Raw genomic sequence first — 14843 nt, 5'->3', positions numbered from 1 at the left:
TTTTGTGGGTTCTGAGTATTAACCCAGGTCATTCAACTATCTCCCTAAACCACAGATTGCTTCTTTAAGCCTCTTATCTAATTGCAACAAGAGTATCTGCCTCCAAAAAGTTCTGTGTGGATTAAACATTTAAGAGTTGATGATGAAACCAGGCTTGGTAGTCCCAGCACACAGGTAGTAGAAAAAGAAGGATCAAGAGTTCAAGGCCTTGTTCCCGTACATACTGAGTTTGAGGCCAAACTATGGGACAAACTCCCCTGTCATTGATGAAAATGTTCCTCTGTACCTTGCTCATCTATTGTAGTGGAACAAGGAAGGGCCTGATTGTTAAATGAGCAGACTGAGTGGGAGAAGCCAGGAACATTCCTATGTATGTCCACAGAGATAGCCTCATTGTAAAACTCTCTCTCCATCTCTTCTAATCAACACTCTCCAAGGTGCGATCAAAATATTCTGGTAGCAGAATAGGTGAACTTAGGTGCTGCAGTGAAACATTTTATTTTATTTTTTGAGAGTAAGTGGTTTTTAAATTTTACATTATTTATTTCACATTCTTTCCCTCAAGTCCTGAAAGTCCTCCCAGATACTCTCCCCCTCCCTACCCACCCTACTTATTTTTAAGCTTTTGTTACATTTTATTCTGTGTTGGGGGGGGGGTTACTTGAGGATGCGTTTGCACAGTTGCGGGAGTCAGAGAATTTGCAAGGAGTCTGATTCCTCCTCTACCATGTAGGCCCTGGAGAATCTGACTCAGGCCATTAGGCTTGGCAGTAAGTGCCCTTACCCACTGAGCCATCTTGCCAGCCCCAGAATTTATTTTCATGTATGAGAGAAACTTATAAACAAATACACCAAAACCACAATGCAGACAGACTATCACTTGGAACAAAGTTATATCTAGGAATAAAATGGTCAAATTGAAAGAAATATTAGAAACAAAATAAATAGGTGATAAACAGTTGTAACAAAATTCATGGTGGGAGGATGGGAATGGTCCAGATTCAGGAATGAAAGGCTCTCATCAGGGAGACTGAGAACAAACATCTAATTCTAGAACCTTCTCTCTAGCTATACATCTTTAGGTTAATTCTGGGTTCTTTTATTGACATGTGACATAGATGAATCTGTATCTATATCTAATCTGTGATGCTAATCTCCAGAGAATCATTATATGCAACAGGCAAAAGTAGGACCCACTTAATATCATGTATCAAGGGATAAATACATCAACAGTGTGGTTTAGGGGCAGCACAGGGAATGTAGCTCAGTGGTAGAGCACTTTCTTAGCAAGTACAAAGGCTGCCTTTGATTCCAGCAACACACACACACACCAATACCAACACCAATTCAACAAATGTAATCTATGGTGGAATCTTATTTAGCCTTCAAAAAGGTAGGAAATCCTGACATATGCTACATGGATGAAACTTGAAAGCACTGTTAAATGAAATAAGCCAGTTAGGAAAAAATTCTCTTAATGAGGTATCTAGAACAGCCAAACACTCAGAAACAAAACTAAGAATGGAATCTGGGAGAGGCTTGGAGGAGGGAAGGAGGATTCCTGTTTAATGGCAATAGAGGTTCAGTTTTGCAAGAAGAGCCATTCTGAGAAAGGATGAGGAAGATTCCAGAGCAGTTGGAACATTCTTGATGTTCCTATGCTGTGCACTTAAAATGACAAAAAAAATGGTACATTTTATGTAAGAAATATGCATAACAGCTAACACTTGAGTTTTGCTTAATGTTGTTTGAGACAAGATTCCTCTGTGCAGTCCTGGCTGTCCTAGAACTCACTCTGTAGACCAGGCTGGCCTTGAACTCCCACTTGCTTCTGCCTCTCAAGTGCTGGGATTAAAGGCATGCACCATGACCACCTGAAAACAATTGGCATTTTAATGGCTCACATTGGGAAGGAATGTTGGAGATTCAGGGACATAAAAAGGGATGAGTCCAACCCTTTGTCTCCATGGTGATGATGAACGGTAGATAGTGTCCTGTGATGTTCAGGGACCAGCACAAAATCTGCCCGTGGCCAACTTGTGCTTGGCCCAGCAAAGGTCGCACACTTATCTTCCCCATCAGTCGATCCTGTGCCAGAGCACTAAGTTCAGGCTGGACGAGCTGGGCTTTATGAAAACCTTGGAAGAGGAGGAGTAGACACCCCAGGTAGTCTTTCCCCTAAACTGGCTAAATCCAACCACTCCAAGTGATTAAATTTCAAGGTGCCCCTACCTCACGATTAACCCATTGATGGAATCCAGTTGTTGGGAGGTGGTGGGAGCTTTTGGAGACGAGAAAAAGCTCGAGGGAGGTGCCCAACAGGGGTGGGAGGACTGTCTTCAGAGGCTAGATCTTGTCCCAGACTCCTGTTCCTCTCCCTGCTTCTTGGCTGCAGTGAGCAGCCGCCTTCTACTTGTAATAATATATTTTAAAATGCCACACATGGTATCGAAATAGATGCAGAGACCCACAGCCAAACTTTAGGGACAAAGTGTAGGAGTCTTATGGAAGAAGGGGGATATAGAAGGACCTGGAGGGGACAGGAGTCCCACAAGGAGACCAACAAAGCCAAAAATAGCTGGGCCCAAGGGGTACTACAGAGACTGATGCATCAACTAAAGATCATGCACACAGATATAGCCCATAGACAGCTCAGTCTCCATGTACGTTCTCTAGTAAGGGGAGAAGAGACAGTTTGACATGAACTTGGTTGCCTGCTCCTTGATCATTTCTCTCTGGTAGGGCAACCTAGCCAGCCCATAGAGGAAGAGGATCCAGTAGGCCTGATGGAACCTGATAGGCTAGGGTCTGATAGTAGGGGAGGAAGTCTTCCCCTATCAGAGGACTAGAGGAGAGGGATACGGGAGGAAGATGAAGGGAGGGAGTGGACTACCAGGATACAAAGTGAATACATTGTAAAAAAAAAAAAAAATTAATAAATAACACACACTCAACAGACTTGGTATGGAGAGATTTATTGTATGGGTCTGGGAAGAGAGAGGAGAGAGAGACAGACAGAGCTTAGGAAAAGAGAGAAGAGAAAAGGGAGGTGCCCTAAGAGAGAAAGTCAGAGAGGAGGAGAGAAACTGAGGCAGAGAGAGCTCGTAATGATAGGTTAGTCCTTTATATCTGGTGTGCACATATACGTGGTAGTGGCACATATACCTCTATACCCGGGTGGCAGGTAATGGCATCAGGTTTCCAAGCAATCTAGGAGTGGGCTAGTGCATCTAACTTGTGAACTAACTACCACCATGGCATTTTTGCTTCTGGGATCTCTGCCTCTCAGGACTACATAGCAGGGCAGCCACTGACCAGGGACTGAACCCATGAATCAAAGTAAGTGAGAATCCACAGTGACCAATATTCACCCCATAACAGTCCCCTTGAGAAATTAAAGAGGCCCCCCTCCAGGGCCAGGGCTTTCATGCCAGCTGGGGTTTATTTTTGAAGCAAGTATGTCTAGGACTCTTTTACTATGTGGATATTTGGGAGTAGTAAAGGGGGGTGGCAGAATTAGATCCCTTGCACTATGAGACCCTGGGTGGGGTTCGGACCTTGAAGGTGGATAGTCTGGCTTGAGAGCTTGAGTGCTACATCAACAAAAACAGGTGACAGGAGACGGTGACACAGGTTACAACATGTTTGACTCTTGAAGATGTTACGCCAAGAAAAACAAACCTGATACAAAAAACAAAGAGGATTTTACTAGGAGACTCCAGGAACTGCTCCACACTCAGACACAGAAACTGGAGGGTGGTTTCCAACAGTCAAGGGGAGGGCAACGGGGGCTTACTGTTTTGTGGGTGCTATGGTTTGAGTATTTCTTCCCACCCACCCAGATCTATATGTTGAAAGGTGATAGCATTAAGCACTGTCCCAAGGTGACAAAAGCTCACATTTGTAACCCCAGCAGGTGAGAGGCGGAGGCAGGAGGACTATAATTCATAGCCAGTCTGGACTAGATGGTGAGTGGTGTGTCTCAGTGTGAAAAAGGCCGCCTTGGGGAGGGATTGGCTCCTGAGGGTTTTCACTGCATGAATAGGGATTGAACAGGTACCCGTATAAAAAGGGTCAGGGTGGGGGTATGTCTTTCCATTTTGCCAATCTGCAAGGGCATAGAAGGGACCATCCAAGAGTGACAGGTCTCACCAGACACAAAACCTACCAGAGCCTTGACCTTGGGCCTTTCCACTTCCAGAGCTCAAAATTACCTTTAATTGTTTGAGGATGACCTTTTTCCAAGGTATTCAGTTACAGAGTCTCACTGGGTTGATGGTCCCACAGTGAAGGAGCCAGTGTCCTTCTGTCTTAGTCAGTGTTCTATTGCTGTGAAGAAACACTGTGACTATGGCAACTCTTATGAAAGAAGCATTTAATTGGGTCTGGCTTACAGTTTCAGAGGTTTAGTCCATTATTGTCATGGCAGGAAGCATGAAAGCGTGCAGGCAGGCACAGTGCTGGAGAAGGAGCTGAGAGTTTTACATCTTTTTTTTTTTTTTTAAAGATTTACTTATTATTTATATATGCCTGTACACCAGATCTTACTATAGATGGTTATGAGACACCATGTGGTTGCTGGGAATTGAACTCAGGACCTCTGGAAGAACAGCGAGTGCTCTTAACCTCTGAGCCATCTCTCCAGCCCAAGTTTTACATCTTGATCCACAGGCAGCAGGAAGAGAGAGACGCTGGGCCTAGCATGGACTTTTGAAACTTCAAAGCTCACCACCAGTGACACATTTCCTCCAACAAGGCCACACCTACCCCAACAAGGCCATACCCACTTCAACAAAATCACATCTCCCAATCCTTTCAAATAGTACCACTCACTAAGCATCTAAATGTATGAGCCTATGAGGACCATTTTTGTTCAAATCACCACACCTCCTTAGTGGCTAAGATGATAACTTTCCTATTATATTTGGCCACATTTTCCAAAAAAGGATGGAAGCAACAATGTGATAGGGTGAAGATAAAGCCAGAGACAGCAATGGGCAGTAACTGCCACTGGGAAAAAAAGAAACCAGTGGAATGGCTAAGGGTTTTTAAATGAGGTGAAAACCAGAGCCAGGCATAGTGGCCTTGATGGTTTATGTAGTTATCAGTTTGACAGGATCTAGAATCATCTATGAGACAGGTCTCTGAGCATGCCTGTGGGAGATACCATGATTAGTTTAACTGATATGAAGACCCTTGCTAACTGTGGGTGGTACCATGGGCTTTCTCCACAGAAGGGCACTCTACTCCTCTAGAATAAACAAACACAGACACTCCAGTGGGAGGGTAGACCTTCCCTCATACAGGGAAGGCAGTGTTTTATTTAGTAGAGTACAGTTGGAGACCAGGGGCTGGTGTTGAATTAGCGGGACAAGAGGCCCCTTCCCCACGCTTAGAAGCTGCCTTTGAGCAAGGCAAAAGTCTCTGTGCTCTGGTCTGGGCTCCTCAGCCCTCTGCCTCTGACTCCACCTTTGGCATGGTCATCTCCTCTAAATCCTCGCTGGGATGCACACGGAGGACTTGGGCTTTGCCTATGTACTCTTAGAGGATGGGAGGGATAGTGGCAAGAGAGAAAAGAACAGACGGGGAGGTAGGCCAAGGTCAAGGGTCAGCTTTGCCTTCAGTTCAGCTGGGGACCTGGGACACGCTGGCTCCCTTCTGTGAGCCATACCACCCCAGATCATCTGGATGATAAACATGAATTAAGCACCTGCTGCACACCAGATACTCTGCGGGGCACTTGGGACCCTCCACAACCTGACAAGGAAGAATCATGTCCACTGTTGACAAGCATTCTCTCCCCCCACCCCCAAGCTGTCACTCCACCCCCACACACTCTGGTTTAAGACACCATGATCACTGCAGGGGCCTCTTCTCTGGGCTCTCCTGTCCCTTCTTGCTATTAATACCTTCATCTATGCCTGACACGGTGACCACAGGTATGTACCACATCCTGCTCAAAACCTCCAGAACTTCCTACTTTCTTCAAGAGGTTGGCACTATTTTGTCTTACCCTCATACTGCTCTCCCCTGCCCACTGGATACCCTGGCCAGCTTGTCTTCCCATTGGTCTGCCAGGTAGGGAGTTCTACTTGTAGGCTCTCCCCAGGCATTCCTAAGTGTAGCCTTCTGTAGCTCAGGGCAGGGAGTCCTCCCCATTCACCTGCTGTTCTCCCAGGGGATTCCGTCCTTTGTATATTTCCCTTCCTAAGATATAAGCCCCGGTGACATAGAACCTTGTCCCAATTTTTCCCTCATGACTCCCCAGAGCCTGACATGTAGGAAGTACACAATAAATGTTTGCTGCCTGAAGTAGTGGCCCAATTTCCTTGAGCAGGAATCCAGCCAGAGCTAGCCTCCATGTACCTCCAGAATAACTCACCTTGAGGGCTCTCTCTTACCTGGCTTGGGTAGAGGTGATGTATTCGTCTTCCTCTGGGATCGACTATAACCAAATACAAAAGATAGGCTTGGGAGGCTGAGTCTATAGATGGCCGACTGGTAGGAGTTGGGAGGTGGCATAGGTGTGGACAGCCGCCAGCTTTCAGGAGAGGCAAGACACCCCTCTTGCAGACCCTGGGGCAGGACTGTTTGTGCATGGACCCAGGCACCCCCCTGCACCTCCAGAGCAGGAACCAGACAGCTGTGCTTCTGTGCCTGCTTTCGCCAGGGGAACCAAGGCCTTCTTGTCTGGAGTCATAAGAGACAACCACTGCTATGGCCTTTCTCATAGCCCCTTGCCTGGAAGGCTCATTCTGGACTAGCAGCTAATGTTCTTCTAGCTGGTGTGAGCTGTAAGCTGCTGCAGCCCTTCACAAAGCCACGTCATTTTCTCTATTGCTCTGGAAGAAGGCTTTAGAGAGGGGGTGAAGAGGCTGACTGGGGCTCTCACCCCAGCGCATCCTTGTTGTGTTCTCCCGACGGCTTATTCACTAACTATGTTGCAGCACTAGGACTTGAACCCAGGGCTTGTACAAGTGTCTACCAATGAATCCCAGCCCTAGTCCTTTTTTTTCTCTCTCAAAAAGAAAATGAAACTTAGGGCTAAGGTCATAGCTCAGTTGGTAGAATGCTTGCCTGCCATGTGGGAAGCTCCCTCCATTCCATCCCCAGACCTGTTTAAACAGGCTACAGGGCTGCACACCTGTCATCCCAGCACTGAGGAGGCAGAGGCAGGAGGATGAAGAGTTTGTCATCTTCAGATACATAGCAAGTTTGAGGTCAGCCTAATCCACAATACATAACAGCCACCCACTAAAACATGCCTCCCACAAACCTAAGCCATTTTCTCAACTGTGCTAAAGCACCCCAAACATTCTCTGCAGTGTGCTCACCATGCCTGACCAGCAGGCCTGCACCGCTCCTACCTCCTGACATGGCCTTTTCCCAGCCTCTTAGCTTTGCAGCTTGCAGTCCTCAGTGTTCAGCTGGGGAAATGGCTAAGGGCACACGGCACTTGCTCTACAAGTATGTGAGGACTGGAGGTCCAGGAGAACATCCCTGTTCCTTGAGACAGGATTTTCAACTGCATCCAACAAACACTGATACATCTACTCCAGCTACCCAGCTTTCTTCAAGGATCCACCTTCCTTTCCCCATGCTGCGGTGCTGGGAGTATCGGTGGGCCCCTGAGCCAGGGAGGGCAGATGCTTACCACGAGAGGGCCTGGTTCTGGGACCAGGACAGGAGAGGGGCCTGAAGCTTACCTGTAGGTAGCCTGTGTCTCTTGAGGAGGTTCTTGAAGTTCTTGGAGTTGGTGCAACAGCTTCTCTGCTGGGATGGAGGGGAGGGGTTCTGGGAGAAGCTGAGCCACAGCTGTCTGCAGAAGCCCCAGCGCCAGTTCTTTCTCTGCAAGCACAGCACAGGGAAGCATCCTGAGCCCTGCCCCTTTCCTGCCTCATCCAGTCCTGACCTCAGGGGAGGTCAGCTTTCTCCAACCATGCTGCATTTCTTCATAGGTTCCCAGCCCCCAAGGAAGGTCCCCACAGTGCTTGTAGCTGTGGGAGCAGAGCTCTCATCCCTTCAGCACCCTCTCCTACTAGGAAAGCCCATATGCACTTTGTTCTCGGTCTCCTTCCACCATCTCCCACCTCCCTAACGGCCTGTAAAACTCCCCCTAGGAGGGCAACATTTGGAAATCTGCTGGGATTTACTCCCTCCACCCCAACTCCCTTCTCCCATCCAGACACCTTCCCTGGAGATGCATCCTCCCCACACTGTCCCAGAGCAGATGTGTACTTGTGGGCTCTTGTATGCAAGCTGTGTTTTTTTGTATTTGCACCTGTATGCATATGTTTTCTACAACAGCTAAGAGGAGCTGTGTCTGTAGGAATAATCTGTTTTTCCCCCCCATCCCAGACACCATGCCTGAGGTCAGTACTAAAGTAGGATCCCCTCCAAGGAATAGAGGCACAGAAATCCTGCTGAGAAGTAGGGGAGGAAGTGGAAAGGATGCTTGGAAGCCTTTGGGATACTTTGGAACTCTTAAGGGAAAAGAGAGAGGCCCTGGGGTAGAAGCTGAGTATATCTGTCCTGCAGGGTCAAGAACAAGGGCATCCCCACACAGAGAAAGGCCACATTCTGGTGTCCTCACCCTCTGGTGAAGCGTGGAGAAGCCAGAACTGGATATTGTTTAGAGAGTCCGTTTGTAGAATCTGACAAAGGAGCTCCAAGATCTGTGTATAGGAGGACAGGCTATGGGCATCTCTGTCACACTCTAGCCAGACACATAACCAAATATGGGTTCAGGAAATAGCAAGCTCCTCCCCTCGACATGAGGCCCCTGGGCCACATGCTTGGCTAAACTGATTCCCCTATAGGTTTCTCATTAGGATCCGGCACTTGAGGAGGGGCTTTTTCTCACAATTGTTCTGGAGAGACACACTTAAGCTCCCCTGCTGGGCAGGAAAAGAATGTGAAGCCATGAGAATGGAAGACTTCAGGTGGGGACTTCAGAACAGAATCAAGCCTCAGGTATCAGACAGGCAGACCCCTTCAGTGCCACAGTCTCCATCGGGCTGGTTGAAACTTAGGGCCCCTCACTGGGACAGCTAAATCAGAGCTGGACTGTCTCCTCCTCAGAGACGCACCGAATCCTGCATGCTGGGATCTTTTGAGCTGTGACCCCACGGGACTTCCCACCCGGGAGTTCCAAGGATCTGGAGATGTTAGCCAGCATGTGAGGGGTTTGCTGTAAGCAGAGTAGATTGTTTCTGCCAAGTGCCTAGTGAGGGGTTCCATCCAGTGAAGCAGCAGGGAATCTCTGCTCCTATCTGCCTCCTCAGCCAGTAGCTCCCCCTGTCTCCTCCAGGCAAGCATCGGCAGGGTAGGGTCCAGCTGTATCCGGGATGTGCTCTGGGGAGTTCCCAGGCCAAGGTGCAGGTGGCAGCTGGAGCTATGGAAGGCTGAAGGGGAAACCCGAGGTGGGAGGTGGAGCCCTGAGCCTTCCCAAGGACCTGGAGGGGTCTATCAGACCCTGGCAGGCCCACCTAATCCTTGGTGGAGTAGAAACTGGGTTGGGCTTCTCCCTCAGGCCTGTACCTGCTAGATGCCCACCCAAGTCCCCCAGCACTCACTTGCAGTGGTGTCCCACCCTGAACTGCCCTTTGGCCCTTCCCCATTCTTCCCATCCTCCTTACCTGCCCTGCGCCCCCTCCCCATGAGACCTGAGACCCTAACTCCAGGTGTGGTGAGGCCGCCCTATGGTGGAGAAAGTACCAGTTCTAGCCTGGCTATGCTGGTCATCCTTTGGGGACCTGAGCCACAGAATACTACCCAACAGAGCCTAAACCTCCTCATCTGTTAAATGGGGATCCTGGGATCTGTCTGATCTATCCATGTCGCTGGGCCCCAAAGCACTGCCTTTCAAAGGAAGGTGGTGACACTGGTTCTGGGGAACACTCACGTATTTTCACAGGGGTTGCCAAAGCCTGTCTAAATGTCACTCAGTGGGGGATCATTTCAAGCCTTGATGAGAAAAGGAACATGGGAGGCCCAGTCCTGACTAGCCTGGCAGGCTGTGGGTTGAGAATGCAGCAGGCAGGCCCTTTCCACCTAGGTTTTCAGTCCCTCTGCAGGGCTCTCAAGAACCGTGTTTATTGACACTAGAAAGGCAATGTTAACATATGCATGCTCCCAATTTGACCAATGACCCATGAGAGAGGACTTACACAGAAGAGTCAGGATGACAACAGGCTGTCTAGAGGCAGAGGGGCTCAGAGTCCAGGATGCTGACTCCTGGGGCAGGGTCTTTCTGGTCTTACAGTCTTACGGGGGCAGCGTTTCTGGAGAAGCCTCCTAAAGGCTGACCAGAAGGGCGATGGCTTGGAAGGCCTGGGAACCTGGAGGCTGAGACCACTGCAGTCCCTGCCTCCAGAGTACAGCTTACCAGCAGCTCCTGGTTCTGCAAAATGGAGGCTCCTCCATCTCTGCCAGAAGGGTTTCCCCGCTGGCCATGGCGGCTGCGGCGGCTGAGGGCTAGGCTGGAAGCAGGGATAAGCCTACCAGTCTCGGTTGAGTACTTCGCCCCCTGTTCCCTCAGAGGAGGCTCTTCCTTCTGCTGGAACAAAATTGACCAGAGACTCTAGTTGTTGGTGAGGGTGGGAGAAGCCAGAGGGGAAAATACAAAGAGGAGACCAGGTCATACTACATGCTGCCTCCCTCAAATCCCAGCAGAGACCTAGGATGCTATCAAGCCAGTCTCCATCTTGTCTCAGGCCCTCCTTCATAGGCCTGGCTTCCCCTGCATTCCAAATCAGCATCCTAAGGTTGAAGAGGTGGTCTCCTCTTCCAAAACATCAGAAGTATGGGAGTAGTGTCCTGTGTCAAGGTTCCCATGTCAACCCTCTTTCCTGGCTCAGCTGCCCCTCTTCTGAGCTCTGTTCCTCGAAACTTGTTATCCTTTCTTCTGCACCCTCCCCTGTATCCCACTCCACTCACTCCATGTGTGCGTGTGTGTGTATACCTGTGGGTTTCGCATTTTCATGTACACACATGGCTGCTCAGGTGTGCATGTATGTGCAGGGAGATCAGAGAACAACTTCACATGTTACTCCTCACCTTGTCCCCCACCCCTGAAACAAGCTTTCTCACGGGCCTGGAACTTTCTTGTCCCTGCCTCCCCAGAGCCCCAGAGCCAAGATTACAAGCATGCATTGTTATGCCAAGGTTGTTTTTTTTAAAAAAAGATTTATTTAATTTTATGTGTGTGTGTGTGTGTGTGTGTGTGTGTGTTTGTGTGTGTGTGTGTGTGTGTGTGTGTTTGTCTGCATGTATGGATGTGCACCACATGTGTGCTATTGATCCCCTGGAACTGGAATTATGAATGGTTGTGAGCCACCACGTAGATGCTGGGAACTGAATCTGGATCCTCTGTAAGAACAACCAGTGCTCCTAACCACTGAGCCATCTCTCCAGGCTTCCTGCCCCAACTCGACGGCTTTTAAAAGTAGGTGTTGAAGACTGAACTCAGGTCCTCATAAGGTAAGTTTTTGTTTTTTGTTTTTGTTTTGTTTGTGACATGGTCTTTCTACATAGAGCTGGTTGTATTAGAACTCACTGTGTAGATCAGGTTAGCCTCAGACTCAGAAACTCACAAAATTTCGGCTGTTTCTACCTATGAGGATTAAATGTGTGTTCCATCATGCTTTTTCCCCCCCAAGTGTTTTCTGAATGAACTGTCTTCCCAGTTCTTGACATCTGCCCTGGGAAACCTCTGGGTGAAAAGCCGGCTTAGATCCTCCTGCCTTTCTAATTCTAGCTAAAACATGTACTATCTCTTTTATTTATTTTCTTTGCTTTGCTTTCATTTGGTTTGAGACAAAGCCTCAGGAAGCAGCTCTGACAAGCCTTATGTAAAGCAGGCTAGCCTTAAGCTTGCAGTAATCCTCTTGCTTCTGTCTCCCTAAAGCTGACATCAGAGATGTGCACCGCCACACCCATTTTCCTCCACATTTTAAAGAAAACAAGACCTAGACACTTAGCTGAGCTACCTGAGCACCATAATGAGTTAGTTGGCCTCACCTCTACACACAGGTTGCCTGAAACACACTTCGTTACAAAGGACCAGGTCTGTGCCAAGGCCACCTGCCCTTACCACCTTGTCCCTGAATAGCACCTGTGAAGTCTTTCCATTCTGTCTGAAAACCTCCAGCGATGCTCTACCTCTGCTGACATTGGGTGCTCACCTTTTTGGGGAAGCTAAGAAATTCTTCCTCCCCACGTTCAAAGTCAGCCTCCTCTCACCTCTCATCACTGTCTACTTCTACCCTGTGCTCCAGGCTCTGTTCTCTAAAGATGTCCTACGGTGGGCCAGGGGGCTTCTGCTCAGAGGTCTTCCCCCACAAAGCATCCCTGGATGATCCTACAGCAGTGATTCTCAGCCCTATTGGTCTGCCTGCCACCCTGTTTGACAGGTTCTCTATCGCACCCTACCCTCCTGGCTCTCCCACACCCTAGGAGCAGGAAAGCAGGCTTGGCCTCCAAAATCCCTCCAACATCACAGCCAGAGATTCTGATAAAACACTGTCTGAGTGTACCCCTTTTCTCAGGGGTCACATAAGACTATCCTGCATATCAGATATTTACAGTACAATTAATAACAGTAGCAATATTACAATTATGAAATAGCAACATTAATAATTTCATAGTTGGGGGTCACCACAACATAAGGAACTGTATGAAAGGGTTACAGCATCATGACGGTTGAGAACCGCTGGACTAGAGGATACTTCTTGGGTCTCTCTGTTAGGTGTGATTTTGTGCCTCTTTGACCTTCACTGTCACCATCACTGCTATGATGGCCCTTCTCCTCCCATGCCAGCAGCTGAACTGTGGGGGGACTTACAAAGGCTTCATTTCCAGGATCACTCCTTTGTTCAGCACTGACCTCATTGATCCTTGACTCATCTTCCTTAGTGAAGATAACCACTCGGGAAGCCAGGTCCTTTAATTTCTCCTTCCAGGAGTCTGAGGATACAGGACAAGAGTTTGGGACCCTGTTTGCCCTCTCTGTGTTATCAGAACTGGGATGGAGGGGAAAGGTTCTAGGAAGAAGTGGCCCCCGACTTGGCAAGCCTTTCTGCTCTGGAGGGGGACGGGCTTAAAAACCACCATAGAAGAGGATTTGCTAATGCTGGCAGTCTCCTTGAGTCCTCTCCGAGGGATGCTGAAGCCATTAGGCTACTCTGTCTAAATGCAAGCGGTTTGATCTGGAGCCTGCATTGAGATTTGGGAAGCAAGCCATGCCTGTTGTTAAGACACTGAACCACTCTCTAGACAGATATAGTTCTGCAGTCAGCTCAAACTCCTCTTCCCAGCGCTGGCTGCCGCCCTCCTCAGCAGGATCTCTACCACACCTAACCTTCCTGGCTAGTCGGGCTTGGCCTTCAGAGTCCCTCCAAAGTCACAGCGGGAGGCTCTGATAAACTACTGCCTGAGTGTACATGTTGCTAAATATTACAAATGTCACTCTTGCCTCTAGCTCCAAGTCACATGAGCATGGACCAAATCGGCTTGACTCCTGCTCTTTCTTACTCCTCAAACTGTAGCAGGTGTACTTTTTGAGGGTTAGGGCCTGGGGAATAATGCATGAGATTGACCCAGGAAATGAGGGAAAGGGGGGAACCCTGGTTGAAGAACAATGGCTCTTTCCTTCTCAGGCCCCTTGCCCAACCACACACTTTGGGAAAGGTATGAGCCCCAGGTATAAGGGTGTGGTCCAAGTACTTACCAGAAAAAAGCTGAGGATTCCGATTAGACTGTGGGTCCCCAATAGGGACAGAAATGGTGGGCATCCCCATCATACAGGGGGATAAGAAAGTCGGAGGCTGAGTCAAGGACGCCAGAGGGAACTCGTCTCTCACCACACAGATAGGCTTCCCGGTGAGATCTGCAGAGAGGGTGACATCTGTAGGCTGGACCCCAGGAGCTCCAGGGGGCTGGAAAGGGGTAGTGACGGGCAGGGAATGCTCCAGGTCTGCCTCTTCCTGTAACTAGAAACTCAAGTCATCTGAGCCAACCACCCAGACCAAAGCCAACTTATTCTTGGGCATAGGAATAAGAAGGACCTGCTCAGGGTCACCAGTGGGTTGGGTAGAGGCAGGACAGAATCAAGCTCTCACAGGCCCTGGCTTCCCACAACAGGTCAAGGAGTTGCAGGTGGCTTACGGTGAAGACAATGGGACGCCCAGGGAGGCAATTCCTCTGGCAAATACTTTGGCTTGGGAGCAAGAAGACTTGTGTTCAATATATAGACCCATGACTTTAAAATGGGTCTGGGAAGATGCCTAGTGAGCATCTTTGCCATGCAAATGTAAGGATTTGAGTTTTAATCCCCAGGATCCACATGAAAGCTAGATGCAGAGAATGGGCATGCATAATCTAGTGTTCTAATCTAGTGTTCTAGTGTTCATTATCTAGGTTTGGGAAGATGGGGGTAGAGAGAACATTTCCATGAAGCTTGCTGGCCAGCTATCCTGGCATATATGCTGGAAAATCAAAGATACTCTGTAGCAAACAAGTTGGAAGGCAAGGACTGGTTGCTGAGGCTACCCTCTGACCTCTGGGAACAGGGATATCCACACCCATGAATGTGAGTGTGCACACACACATACACACACAAAACCAAACAGAGTGGCCTATGCTTGTAATCTGACAGCTGGCTAGGTGGAGGTAGGAAGGTCCCTAGTGCTCATAAGCCAGCCGTCCTAGCTAAATGGGCATGGTGCTTGTGGGGCAACAGCCAGCATTGGTGTCTGGCCTCCACCTGCATGCCTGCACATGTATGTATACACACACACACACACACACACACACACACACACACACACACACACACACACACA

The 14843-nt window shown here is 48.8% G+C and overlaps 1 protein-coding gene across 1 annotated transcript in view; it reads right to left on the bottom strand.

The window, feature by feature from the left end:
- Positions 1-5445: 5445 nt before the first annotated feature.
- Positions 5446-14843, bottom strand: part of Tbata (thymus, brain and testes associated) — a 12576-nt gene continuing 3178 nt past the window's right edge. Inside the window, exons 3-9 of the mRNA XM_055598838.1 lie at positions 13730-13888; positions 12887-12966; positions 10388-10558; positions 8594-8675; positions 7707-7848; positions 6402-6445; positions 5446-5540 (exon numbers count right to left, since the gene is read on the bottom strand). Coding sequence (XP_055454813.1) covers positions 5446-5540; positions 6402-6445; positions 7707-7848; positions 8594-8675; positions 10388-10558; positions 12887-12966; positions 13730-13888 — 773 coding nt within the window. The remainder of the gene's footprint in view (positions 5541-6401; positions 6446-7706; positions 7849-8593; positions 8676-10387; positions 10559-12886; positions 12967-13729; positions 13889-14843) is intronic.

Source organism: Psammomys obesus, unplaced genomic scaffold (assembly GCF_907164565.1).
Source record: "Psammomys obesus unplaced genomic scaffold, mPsaObe1.curated_primary_1811, whole genome shotgun sequence".
NCBI lineage: Eukaryota > Metazoa > Chordata > Mammalia > Rodentia > Muridae > Psammomys > Psammomys obesus.
The sequence above is the reverse complement of the archived record's forward strand: the minus strand, read 5'-3'. Positions and strand labels throughout refer to the sequence as shown.